Source organism: Nothoprocta perdicaria, unplaced genomic scaffold (genome assembly GCF_003342845.1).
Source record: "Nothoprocta perdicaria isolate Ctin4 unplaced genomic scaffold, notPer1 scaffold_50, whole genome shotgun sequence".
NCBI lineage: Eukaryota > Metazoa > Chordata > Aves > Tinamiformes > Tinamidae > Nothoprocta > Nothoprocta perdicaria.
The window spans coordinates 1,419,141-1,431,484 of NW_020455755.1; the positions used below are offsets into that span (position 1 = coordinate 1,419,141).

At 52.2% G+C, this 12,344-nt stretch overlaps 2 protein-coding genes across 2 annotated transcripts in view; both read right to left on the reverse strand.

Moving 5' to 3' along the window:
- AATF (apoptosis antagonizing transcription factor) overlaps positions 1 to 622 on the reverse strand; it is a 38,960-nt gene extending 38,338 nt beyond the window's left edge. Inside the window, exon 1 of the mRNA XM_026047990.1 lies at positions 538 to 622. Within this exon, the coding sequence (XP_025903775.1) occupies positions 538 to 622 (85 nt within the window). The remainder of the gene's footprint in view (positions 1 to 537) is intronic.
- A 6,756-nt stretch (positions 623 to 7,378) lies between these two features.
- LHX1 (LIM homeobox 1) overlaps positions 7,379 to 12,344 on the reverse strand; it is an 11,784-nt gene continuing 6,818 nt past the window's right edge. The window contains exons 2-5 of the mRNA XM_026047887.1: positions 11,314 to 11,540; positions 10,804 to 11,081; positions 10,020 to 10,185; positions 7,379 to 9,620 (exon numbers count right to left, since the gene is read on the reverse strand). Of these exons, the coding sequence (XP_025903672.1) occupies positions 9,241 to 9,620; positions 10,020 to 10,185; positions 10,804 to 11,081; positions 11,314 to 11,540 (1,051 nt within the window). The 3' untranslated portion in view covers positions 7,379 to 9,240. The remainder of the gene's footprint in view (positions 9,621 to 10,019; positions 10,186 to 10,803; positions 11,082 to 11,313; positions 11,541 to 12,344) is intronic.

The following is a 12,344-nucleotide window of genomic DNA, read 5'->3' on the forward strand; positions in this document are numbered from 1 at the left end:
AGGGAGGCCCAAGGGAGGCCCAAGGGAGGCCCAAGGGAGGCCCAAGGGAGGCCCAAGGGAGGCCCAAGGGAGGCCCAAGGGAGGCCCAAGGTCTCGGTGAGGGCCATAAGGGGCAGAGGCTCCTCACGCCTCGCGGGTGCGCCCACGGCGAGAGGACGGAGCCCTTCACATGAGGGAGGGCTGCGTCTGCCCCACGCTCACGGCCGAGGCCGCCTGGCCTGGCCGGTCCCCCCCATGACGCCCCCAGCCACGTGGCGTCAGGAAAAGTGCAAATCTCACCCCAAAAAAAACCTCCAAAAGCATCACCCGACCGAGGTGCGGGCGCGGAGCTGCGCGGGCGTCGCGGGCTAGGGTCGCTTCCCCGCGGCGCGGGCGGCAGCCGCGAGGGAGGAGGCCGCGGAGCCCACGCGTGTCGCGAGGCCGCGCGCGGGGACACACTGGGGCGCCACGTGCGGCAGCGGCCTGTGGGCGGCCCGGCCCGGCCCGGCCCGGCCCGGTTCGGCCTGGCCCGGTTCGGTTCGGCCCCCGCGCTCTCACCTTCCTCCGCGTCGTCCTCGGGGTCGCGGAGGCTGGGCCGCGGGTCGAGCAGCTCCCGCAGCTGCAGCGCTATGGGCGCCGCCATCTTGTGGCGGGCGGGGCGGTGCCGTGGCGGGACGGGGCGGGGCTCCGCCAGGGCCCCGCCCACCCCGGCCCCGCCGCCATCACCGGGCGCCCCGCTGAGGCCGCCGATGCGTCACCGATAAGCGATGAATAAATCGGCTGCTGATCGATACCCCCCGGGCTTGCAGGGCCGCCCCGCCGCCACGAGTCCCGGGCATGGCTGCATGGGGCTGGAGAGGCAAATCACACCGTGCTAAATGTCATAGTTACTGACACAAAAATGTGCCCCCTTTTCCCGTGATTTTAGTCTAAATGCCCGGAATTGGGCCGGTTTCCTGCCGCATCTCTCAAATGTGCTGTGATGTGTGTCTAAACAAGGCCCCAGACCCACAGGGCCACGATTCCTGTGGCCATGGGGGGCCTTGGGCCAGAACCGGCTCTGTCCCGGATGGGTTGGAGTCCCGGGAGCCGCCGCTCCAAGGAATGAGGTGGCTCTTGGCCTCGAGCGCATCCTCCCGCCTGCCCTTTGGGCTGCGGTGGCCTCAGAACACCAGGGCAGGGGTGGCCGCCCAAACACCACGGGAGGTGGCAGCCTCCCAAAGATGAGACCCGCCATGGCCTCCCAAAGCCCAGGCCCATGGTGGCCTCCCAAAGATGAGACCCGCCATGGCCTCCCAAAGCCCAGGCCCATGGTGGCCCCTTAGTAGCCGGGCAGCAGGAGATGGAGCATCCATCACAACCAAAAATGGACCCGCATCAGCGCTGTGGGTCCGAGCTCGGCATCCCCCACCCGAGAGGGTCCCTCCGGGCCCGGACATTCCCGCTCCCGGCGCGGCGGCGGCTCCGGCACCGCGGCGGCCGCGGCGCGTCGCTCCCCGCCGTCGGCGCGCGGCCCCGCAGCCGCGTTCAGTGCAGCCGCTTGTCCTACAGAGGGCAGAGGAATATCGTTAATTAGGGCTCCCCGCGCACAGCAGCGCTGCAAAACGGGGCAGCAAGCGCCTCCCGACCCGCTGCCCTTCGCAAAACCTGCCCCGACTTCCCTATAAAATTGCATTACTCTGTAGGTTATAAAGGTGATATGCAACTACATTTGTATTTAAAGAAGCACTGATGTTTGCTGAAAATGCACGTTTCCATTGCAGACAAAACCCTTGGATTTTATGCTGCCATTTTCAATCCTCTTTCAAAATTGGGAGGAATAAAAAAAAGGAAATTTCTTATTGCAAATATGTCTGAGCGCTGTAACATCCTGCATTGTATACTACTACGGCTTGCCATTGCTGCTGCAACATAGCACTCAGCAATGCTAAGACATAATTTTATAAAAAAGCACATGCATATAGTTCTTCCCTGGCCTTGCTCCTATTTCTTTTCTTTATGGTTAGTAGACTTTTTGTTTGTTTGTTTGTTTGTTTGTTTGTTTTTCCAGAATAAAATATGCCATAATAAAGGAAGGGAGGAGCCTGGACAAATAAGTCTACAGAAAATTAAGCAGCAGAAACAGGTGCTTTCCTGACCAGTTACTTGGAAGTCCTCAGCCCACCAAAGAGCTGCTGCCAACAGCCCCATGCACAGCTGCATTTTCAAACTCTGCACTTTCCAGAGTGAAAAAGGGATGTTTTCTGTCCTAACCTAACAAATAATAAATAGTCCCATCAATAAAGTGAGAGAGGCTTTTAGAGATGGTTATATAGAGTGTACCCAATATAATTTATAAAAAATACACAGTGAGTTGCACGAGTATTTTTCAGGAAAAAAATCAGCTTCCTGAAGTCAACAGAATTTTTGTCACTCACTTGAGCAAGATCAGAATCTCCCCATTGAGATTAATGGGACTATTGTTCGATATAAATCTCCAATGCAGCAATGCATTAAAATTCTTGTACAACTGCAAACATGAGGGGTCCTGTCAGAGCTTATGGACCTGTTTTTCTACCCGGCATCAGTCATTTACATCAGTGCAAAACAAATGTGCGCAGATAAACATCGCGTGCCCGTGCGCGGCTGCGACAGGCAGCGCGTGGCCACAGCCAGCACGGAGCCAGGCGCCCGTCTGGGCCCCAAAACGCCCCAATTTTGGGTAGCGAGAGCCATGGGCAGGGGGCAACACCCAGCCCTTGCTCAGCAATGGATTTTCTTTAGGGGATTGAGCCCATAAAACAGCATCAAACAGAAAAACCACAGTACCAACTCACGAATGGTTAAAATATTGTTACCAGCACAAGCTCCCTCTTCACTGCTGGCTCCTTCTCGTGCCTTTTACTTAGCAGGATAATTAAATCACCCTCACAGACTTGGTTTTAATTTCTGGTTCGCATGCCCTCCAACCATGCTGCTGCGGTTTGGACTCCTAACCGTGCAGGGGAGTATTTGTATAAAAATTGTATCAATACATTTTAATTTAATTTTTAAGACAGTCATGAAAGCCTTTTTATGGGTGAATTCTGTAAAACCCTCTGCCTGTTTATAAAATGCAAGCACAAGTCATCAAACTAACCGGCATAATTTCTTTGGCATAATTTTTCTTCTTAATTTTTCTTTTTATTTACATGCATATTTGGTTAAATTAAAATAACACCCTAGACATGTAATAGATAAGCAAGCGAGCTTTGAATAGCCTGTACAATATATATATATATATATATATATAAAAGTATTTTAATTTCACATGCTCGGGTTCCTTTGCTGCTCTGACGCATTTGTGGAGCTCGTCATCTTTTAGGCAGCTGCCAGATTGGAGGTGGCTTCATCAACGAGAGACCGTATCAGCCTGGCTTGGCTGCATAATTACCTATTATTAATAACAAACATTTTTTCCCCATTTTTTTCTTCTCTCCTGAGCGCAGAGCCACGCGGGGTGATTCACCGCGTGAACCACCACGGATCTGGCCCCACGCGGAGTGAGCCAGCGCACTGGCCAAAAACAGCCAAAAAACGGGGTGCAGCAAGTCTGGTTTTTTTTTTTTTTTTTTTTTTTGTTCCAGCATTTTGGCTAGTGAATGCCATTCCACCAAGCCAATCTTTTTAATTCTAGTTAGATTCATTCTTATTTATTTATTTATTAACAACACAATTTCTCAGTAAAAAAAAAGAGGGGGGAAAATACAATGAGGGGAGCAGAAAAGCCAACACAGTGAAACCCTTTCCCCATGAAAAAAATAAAAATAAAAAGCTTAACAGGAAAAGTAGATGTATATATTTATAGGTAAATATTTTTTATATATTAATATTTTTCCTCCATAATTGTATTTACTTAAGCACTTGTGATATCCCATCGCTCGTTCCACAACACATCTCGATTGGTTTCAAGACTTAACCAGCTCCTGCTTGTCCCCGCAGCCAGAAACAGTGTTTGTGTTTCTCGGGAGCAGGCGCAGGGCCCAGGGATGCTCTGGGCAGGCGGCAGCTTGAAAGGCCGCCCAGGGGCGAGTGAAAGGCGAGGAGAAACCCCGCGCAGAGAGAGGAGAGGAGAGGGCCAAGCGCGTCCGTGCCGGCGAGCGCACCTCTCCTCTCGAGCTGCTCCACACAGCCGGCCCCGGGCGTTTTCACCCCACGGTTCCCCCTTCCCCACAGCAGCTAAGCGCGTGCCCCGTTCTCGGCAAGCCAGAGGGGGTGTTTGCAGGGTTATACGTCTATCGATGTGGGTTGCGCTCCTGTTCCCATGCCGTACACGTGGGAATGAGGGTTGTTGAACCGCTGTGGATCCACGCTGCAAACCCGGGCTCCCCAGCGTTAACCGCATCCTTGCAAAGAGCACGCGATGCCGGCAGCCCCGCTCGCCACGCTCGCGCTGCAGCAGGCCCGTGGCAAAACCAGCTAATTCTGAGGATTGCCAAAAACACCGCCGAACCGCACCAAAGCGGGGAAGCTCCCGGCTCTGAAGCGTCCCGCGGCACGAGGCTCGGGCGAGCGCAGTGGCGCGGCTCCGCGCGGAGCAGGGGATGCTCCGGAGCAATGGCCATTGATGTGCACAATAAGGAGAACTGCGCGTCCCTCCCGCGCCGCGGCAAACGCTGCGGAAACGCGCGGCCTCGCAGCGCCCTGCCCTGCTGGGGTGCCAGCTACACCCCAAACACAAAGGAATCCTACCGATTCCAGCTAACTTGCAAGGCCACAGCTACTCTCCAGTTTTCGTATTAAGTTGCTGTGTTTAATAAAAGAAAAACTCTCCGGGCAACGACTAACTCAGCTTTGTAAGCAGGACCCCGTGGTGTATAAACGCAAACAGTACAAATACCGCTCCAAAAGGAGCGCAGGAGAAAGAGCAATCCCAAAAGGATTTATAATTAAAGCGGGTTGAAGTCTTTTTTAAACGGCCCCATTAATTTCACTTAGAGCTTCATGAATATTTTGCTGTCACAGTTTTCCTGAGCAGCCCGGTACCGAGGCAGGCACAAATAAAAGACCTTCCAAATCCCTTCCTCAGCTACCTGGCCAACGTCAGCTCTGCCGCCCCGCGCCTGCTGATTTCCTGCTCACAGCTGCACAGCACCGTCGGAATTTAAGGACACATAGCAATGGCTTATCTTAATGTACCAAATTTTCATACTAGTCCACACACAAGGGCGGTAAGAGAAAGGGAGATTGCAATTTCATCTATATAATATTGCAAGAACATGCAAAGCTTAAATAAAGCATTGCTGCTCAGGGAGAAATTCCAGGCTACGACAGAAGGATTTTTTCCCTGAGAAGACCCTGCAGCACCTGCCACTTCCTAGAATGGCAAAAGTATGTAAATCACCACTGATATTTTTAAATTATATTTATTTATAGATTTGTATCCCGTACCCACCACTCAGCATCTGGGTGCACATACACATATTAAAATAATACACATCATTTGTCTACAAACCATCAGTTAAGCACATTCTTGCTCTTGGGATACAGATCCTTACACATCCCTAGGGTTCCCCAAGCACAGGCCTGAGCAAAGCGATGCCGGCAGCGGCTGTGCGGGATGCAAACCACTGGTGCCAAAGGCTGCGCCGCTGCCCGCTGCACCGCCGGGCATTTTAAAGACACTCGCACCATCCTTAAAGCCGCCTCCTTCACCTAGAGCAGCCTAATGCAATACTCACAATCTTCTCCTCGTGCTTTTATTCGCGGTTGGCGATAATTGGTGCCGAACACGGGCTGTGGCAAGCCGCGAGCCCGGCGCTCCGTGCTGAGCCCGTGGCGCCGAGGGAAAAATCACAAAAACCAAAACCAAATGAGAGGAAATTCTTCTAAAAACACACTTGGAAAACCATTGCACGTAGCTATGGCTGCACACACGTCCCGTCTCTTTTTTTCTGCTCTTAAAATACAATATGCACGTGGGAAAGGGACCCCGCGTTTTGGGAGGCCCTTCTCCCGCAGACCCCCCCGAGGCCGGGAAACGCTCTTGTAAACACGGATTTACGGGACGCCGCGGCCACGGCCAGTTCAAAGGGGGCTGAGGCTGCGATTGTGGCGGGATTAGGGTGCTGGGGAATGCGGCGGGATTAGGGTGCCCACGCGCTGCCCCGAGCGCGGCGGCCGGGCCCCCGGGGCCAGCAGCCTCTTTGGGAAAAATAAAAATAAACAGCAAAATAAACTGCAATAGCGCGGGCTGCCCGCAGCAGCCACCGGCACCCACCTCTGCACAAACAAACACGGACTAAACTGTTCAAACAACGCGGGACAGAAACAACAAAATTAAAATGCAACAAAAAAAGGAGAGAGAGGAAAGGGTTGGCAGGCGGGATCGGTGCAAACAGCACCTGTTTGGAGAAATTCTCATGGAAAATAATCCATTCAACAAAGGAGCAGCAGCACAGGCAAGAAGCACAGAGAGCAGTATTTATAAACAGCATTGGCCCAGGTAAGTAAAAGTTTAGAATAATTAGATCTCCCCTTATTTTGCATGTATAAATGCAAAACAGAGCAAAAAAAACCATATCAACGATATAAAAGATAAATGAGTTAGACACGGAGCCCGTGAGTTTTAAGAAGTCTCCCCTGTATTTAATAAAGCATGATTTTTTATTTTTATTTTTTTTTTAGAAACACTAACAGATCCCTTGCAGATAGTTTTTATCTTTATATTATTATATATAAGACATTTTTGTGTTTAAAGTGAACTATTGCTTGATCTAGATGGCCCCTCTGCTGGGCATACAAACTAGGCTGCGAACAAAATAAGAAATCATCACTGGAAATTACAAATCATACAATTTTAAAGCATCTTGATTTTTTCCCTCAATCTGAAGAAATAAATAATTGAATCACTGAGAATGTAGAAGTCTCTTTTCTACAGCAAATTTCTGTGCCTACTTCAAATGAAAAAAAAAAAAAAAAAAAAAAAAAAAAAAAAAAACCAGAGTCACAACTGGTTGAGAGATAGGGGAAAATATGCAATTATAGTTCATCCTGTTTTATTATCTCAGCAGGTGGAAAATATTTAAATCAGTGACTTTTTAAAACTGAAATAATTATTTACTTCTAATACGAGTCAAAGTCATCCTGGAATCAGTAAGATTTTTGCCTTTGACTGTTCAGGAGGCTGCAATTAATTTATAATCAAAACATACAATCTGTAATTGCACAAGGTTTCAAGGTTTTTTTTCATTTTTCTGCAATAAATTAGTATCTAGTGCAAAGCAAAATATTCTTCTCCACTGCCCTCCATAGAATTTCATAGAAACCAAATGCTATAAAACAATGGTACCAGCTCTGAAAAAAAAAAAAGGATTAGAATTACTGTCATTACTTTCACGACACTGAGGTTATGTCGTCTTCCAAACCATTCAATAAAAAAAAATAATAATAATTACCTTTGGAGAATTATTTTCACTACAAATAGATCAGTTTTAAACCACATATTTGCACGTTTCTGACACTCAGAATACATTTTTGTTTATAAATAAAATGATCATTTTGGGTATGTTTTATCATGGCCCTAGAATAAGCTTGCATATTTAATAATTTGATCAGTTTCCAATTCTGTAATTTAATATAAGATTAAATTATTATGTCTACTTTATCAGTTGAGTCTGCAAATGTGTATATATATACAAAAAAAAAGCTGAAATTACAGATAACTGCTATCTGCATTGACAACGGGGTTTAGACTTCTACCAAAGCAAAATAGATATACAGTCTCAATATAGTGGCTAATTTTCTTTTCAGGGCTATTTTACTCAAGAGAATCCATTTAAAAATTGCTTAAAACATCAAATGAAACACAAGTTATCTAAACATCAGATTTTCTAATTTTATTAAAAATGCACAAATTTTATCCAACATGTTTTCTTTCATACAGTGAATGGTCTAATATGCACTGGAGGTCACACAAGCTTAGGTTTATTAGAACAATAAAAGACATATGAGAAATTTAATATATAAAGAAAAAGTAGCAGCTGTTGACTGCATATTTGACCATAAAATTTAAATATTTTGGACTTTTATTTTAAAGACACAAAAATAAAACCTGTGTGGGTCTATATAAGTCATATTAACAATTCCATGAATGTTCAACAGGACTAAAAATTACCAAAGATGTTTTGTTTGTTTTTTTTTTTTTTTTTTTTTTAAACCTTGTAACACTTTTTTAAATACTTTCTTGGGTTGCTGGTGCGAAGCACCTTACAGTATTTGTGCTATATATTTACTTTATTTGGCAACTGTCTGGGTTTCATGTTTTTTCTTTGCCTTCTGTAAACAACACCTTTTACAAACTAGCACAGTGAACCACAAGCCCTGCAATCTGTTATAACACCTACAGAAAAGAAAATGAACTATTTTGGTTGGTTGCTCAAAATATTTTGCTTTTGAACAAGAGGTTCTAAAACAGGATTTATTAGTAAAACATTGAACTCCTGAATTTAACATTAGACGTAAACAGTTGACTGTTTTTAGTTCAATAGAGTCTTTTTGTTTAGCTTTTCTCTCTCTTTGTGAAGGTAGAATACTTTGTGTTTGCTTGCTTTTTTCAAGTCATTGCGTTAGAGGTCTGGTTGGTGACCTTTGCTAGGATGAGGAGGTTTTGTATGTGTAGCTTTGTGAAGGTAGAAGAGTTGGTGCTGAGGGCTTAACATTTAGTATTTGCTATTTTGGAAAACAAGAACAAAAACAAAAAGAAAAAAGGAAAAAGAAAGTTGTCCCACCTGATATTCAGCAGGCTGAAATGGCTGAAGCTAAAAAGAGTTTCTTCTTGTTGAACTTTGAGAGACATAAATTAACAAACAAATTCAAACGCCAGAATCATCCTGAACCGGGAACGCTAGAGTTCTTGAAGCTTTTTCCCCCTTCTCTTTGACCTTCCCTTCAATTCTTAGCTTTTGAAAGGAGAAGTTTCTAAGGATTGTGGCTCTTGGGATGACATCCACCAGGGCGCTCCAGCCTGCGCCACCCTAGGGCACGGCGGCACGGTACCGTACAGCTTCACCAGGTCCTTTGTCAACGGGACAAAAGGTCCCCTTGTCCGTCTGTCCGTGACAACCACCAGGTGCCGATTGTCCTGGTCTCTAGCAAAGCTTGCCTTGCAGCGAGCTGGGTTCAGTTCGTTCCCGAGGGAAGAGGGTCTTAGGGCGGGAGATGGTCTACGTGTTCGTTTCTGTACACCGTGACACCGAGCAGACTAGATGAGCATCACTTACTTAGACCCAGTTTGTTTTAAAGCTACCACACAGCCGCTTCGTTCATTTCCGGTGGATGTGACAAGTGATTGCCGTAGTTAGCACCGCCGTTGACGGATATCGAGGAAAACGGAGGACTGGGGCCGAAAACCTCTGCGGACATGGAGTGCAAGGACCCGGGCAGGTTGGGTTCGGGGCTGGGCGAGTCCCCCGGCGGGTGCGACATGATGTCAGTGAAGCGCTGAGCCTCGCTCGAGGGGTGATGGCCGGGCAGGGGGTGGTCCATGGCCCCCAGCGGGGTGCCCGACGGCCCCGAGGAGGGCACGAAGGGGAGATCCACCGGCGTCTGCGCTTGGGACGAGGGAGGTCCTTGCGGGAAGAAATCGTAATTGCTTCCAGGGCCGTAGTACTCGCTCTGATAATCTGGCGTGCAAGGAGACACAGCGGGAGGGTAAGGCACGGCAGGGCGGGCGCGCGCCTCGATGCAGCGGGTCGGGCTCGAGCCGGGCTGCGGAGCTCAGCCCTGCGGCCCCCCCAGCGTGGCAGCGGCATCGGGGCACGGAATCAGGGCACGGAAACGGCCACCGAAGCGCCTGGCCCCGCAGCCGAGCGGGAACGCCGCAGCCGGGCACAGCGGGAACGCTGCACGCGGGCATGTGCAAAAACAACCCCAAAACACCGCTGAGCGGGCAGCGTTGGGCACCCCGCGGAGCCGGCGGGCATGCGCGCGGGCGTGTGCGCGCACTTCAAAGCGGGGCGGCATTTGCACATCAAAGGGCCGGGCTGGCGCGCGTGGGGCGGCGGGCGCCGGGCGGTACCCACCTCCGTAGAAGGAGAAGGGCCCGTTGGGGATGAGCTCCCCGGGCTCGAGGCGGTCCACGAGCGGCCTCATCCTGCGCGGGCTGCGGAAGAAGGCGTGCCGGCGGGCGCCCAGCGCGCTCAGCTGCTTCATGCGCCGCTCCTTGGAGCGCCGGTTCTGGAACCAGACCTGGCGCGGCGGGACGGGGCGGCCGTCAGGGGCGGCCGGAGCCCCCCGCGCCACCCGCCTCCCCTCCTGGGTTTTGTTCCCCGCGAACGCGGCGGCCCCGCGCGCGGCCCCGCACAAGCCGCTCACGGCTGCAGGTCAAGAATGATTGAGTTAATTCTTATTGCCCTGACAAGATTACTCCTAATTACCCGCACACTGAGACTCTCCAATCTAACCTCGTCCTTAATGGTCCTTTAACCCCCCATTACCCCCGGCGCCGCGGGTTTATAAACCTTTTAATAATTTCAGCGCGTTGTCACTCTTATTTATCCATTAACCCCTCGCATTTATGGTTATTAATTTGGATGCTGTCTGCGGCTTTCAGCGGAGTTAAAAATAATAATAAAAAAGAAAAAAAAAAGAGAAAAAGAAAGAAAAAAAAGGAAAGAGGAGAAAGCGCAGCCCGTGCTGCCGGGGCGCTCGGCGGGCGCGGACGGGTCTGAGCGGGGCAGGGGGCGGCACACGCGGCTCTGCGTGGGGTCCGGCCCGCCGCGGACCCCCCGCGCGGCCCCGCTCCGCTCCGCGCCGGCCCCGCTCCGTGCCGGCCCCGCGCTCCCCCCGCCCGGCGCTGCGCCGTACCTGGATAACGCGCATGTTGAGGCCGGTCTCCTGCGCGAGCTGCTCGCGGATGTGGCGCGTGGGCTTGGGGGTGGCGGCGAAGGCGGCTTTGAGCGTCTCCAGCTGCTTGGCCTTGATGGTGGTGCGCGGCCCGCGCCGCTTGGCGCCCAGGTTCTGGTCGTCGTTCTCGTTGCTGCCCGTCTCCTTGTCGGACACGTTGGCACTCTCCGAGTCCTTGGCGTCGTCCTGGGAGGGGTCTTGGGAGTCGGGGGACAGGCTGGGGTCACTGCCGGTGGTGGCTGCGCGAAGCAAAAGCGGCGGGTCACGCACCAGGACGGCCCCGCGACGGAGCAGCCCCGCGGGCTATGTGTGTGTGTGTGTGTGTGTGTGTTGGGGGGGGCGCTTTGTTTTGGGAGGAAAACGACCCGCGCAGGGGGCAGGGCGCTTTGTTCTGGGGGGGAAACGGCTGCCCCGGCGGCGGGAGCGGAGCCGGAGCTGCGCGGGGCTGCGCGCCGCCCCCGCGCCCCTCACCTGAATGCAGGCTGTTCTCTTTGGCAGTATTGCTGTTGCTCAGGTAATCCTCTTTGCAGACGAACTTGTTCTCGTCTATGATGTAGAGCTCCTCGCCGGTGGAGAGCTGCTTGTTACACATCATACACGTAAAGCAGTTCAAGTGGAACACTTTGCTCCGCGCCCTGCGCACCAGGTCGCTGGGGGAGATGCCCTGGGCGCAGCCCGCGCACTTGGTCCCGAAACACCTGCGGGGAGAGAGGCCGCGCCGCGGTGAGCGCGGCCACGGGCTCCGCGGCATTAACCAAAACGCCCTTTGCTACCCAATACCTGCCTGGAGGCCGCGTGCGAGCGGGGAAGGTGGTGCGGGCAGCGGGAAAACTGCGGGCAGATTAATTAAACACTGGAGCGGGGCCGTCCAGGCTTCCCCCTTTGAACCGCGGCACACTGATTAGCGGCGCTCTAATAAACATTAAGCACAGTTTCCTCCGGGTTCGTATTTGCCGCAAGGCGCAGCCCGCGGGAGCGGCGCGGGGCAGCGCGCCGGGCGCGGGGCGGTCTGGGGGCCGGGGGGGCCGCTCTTTCTTTGCCCTTCGCTTGTGGATTGCGGGCCGGGGGGGCCCAGACGCCGTTAACACCTCGGCGCGGGGCCGCAGCCTGCGCGGCGGCGGCGCTTCCAGCGCGTTCGCACCTCGGGCGCGCAGCGAGCGCGGCCGGGCGCCCCGTCGGGCCGGGGCTGCTCCGCGGTGGGAGGGGGATTCGTATTGCGAATGACCCCCTACCGGGGGGCCGGCACCGGGACCCCCGGCGCGGGCTGCGCGGGGAGCCGGCGGAAAGTGCCGAGCCCCGCGCTGCGCCCGCGCTGCGCCCGCTGCCCCCTTCAAAGGCCCCGCGGAGGGGCCGGGGGCTGCGCGGAGCCCGGGCTCCCCTTCCGCGACAACGAAGGTGCGGGCGGGGAGAAGCGGCGACAAGTCCCACCCGGCAGCAAACAAACAAACCGAGAAAAGGGCAAAACAAACAAACCAAAAAAAAAAAAAAAAAACCAACAAAAT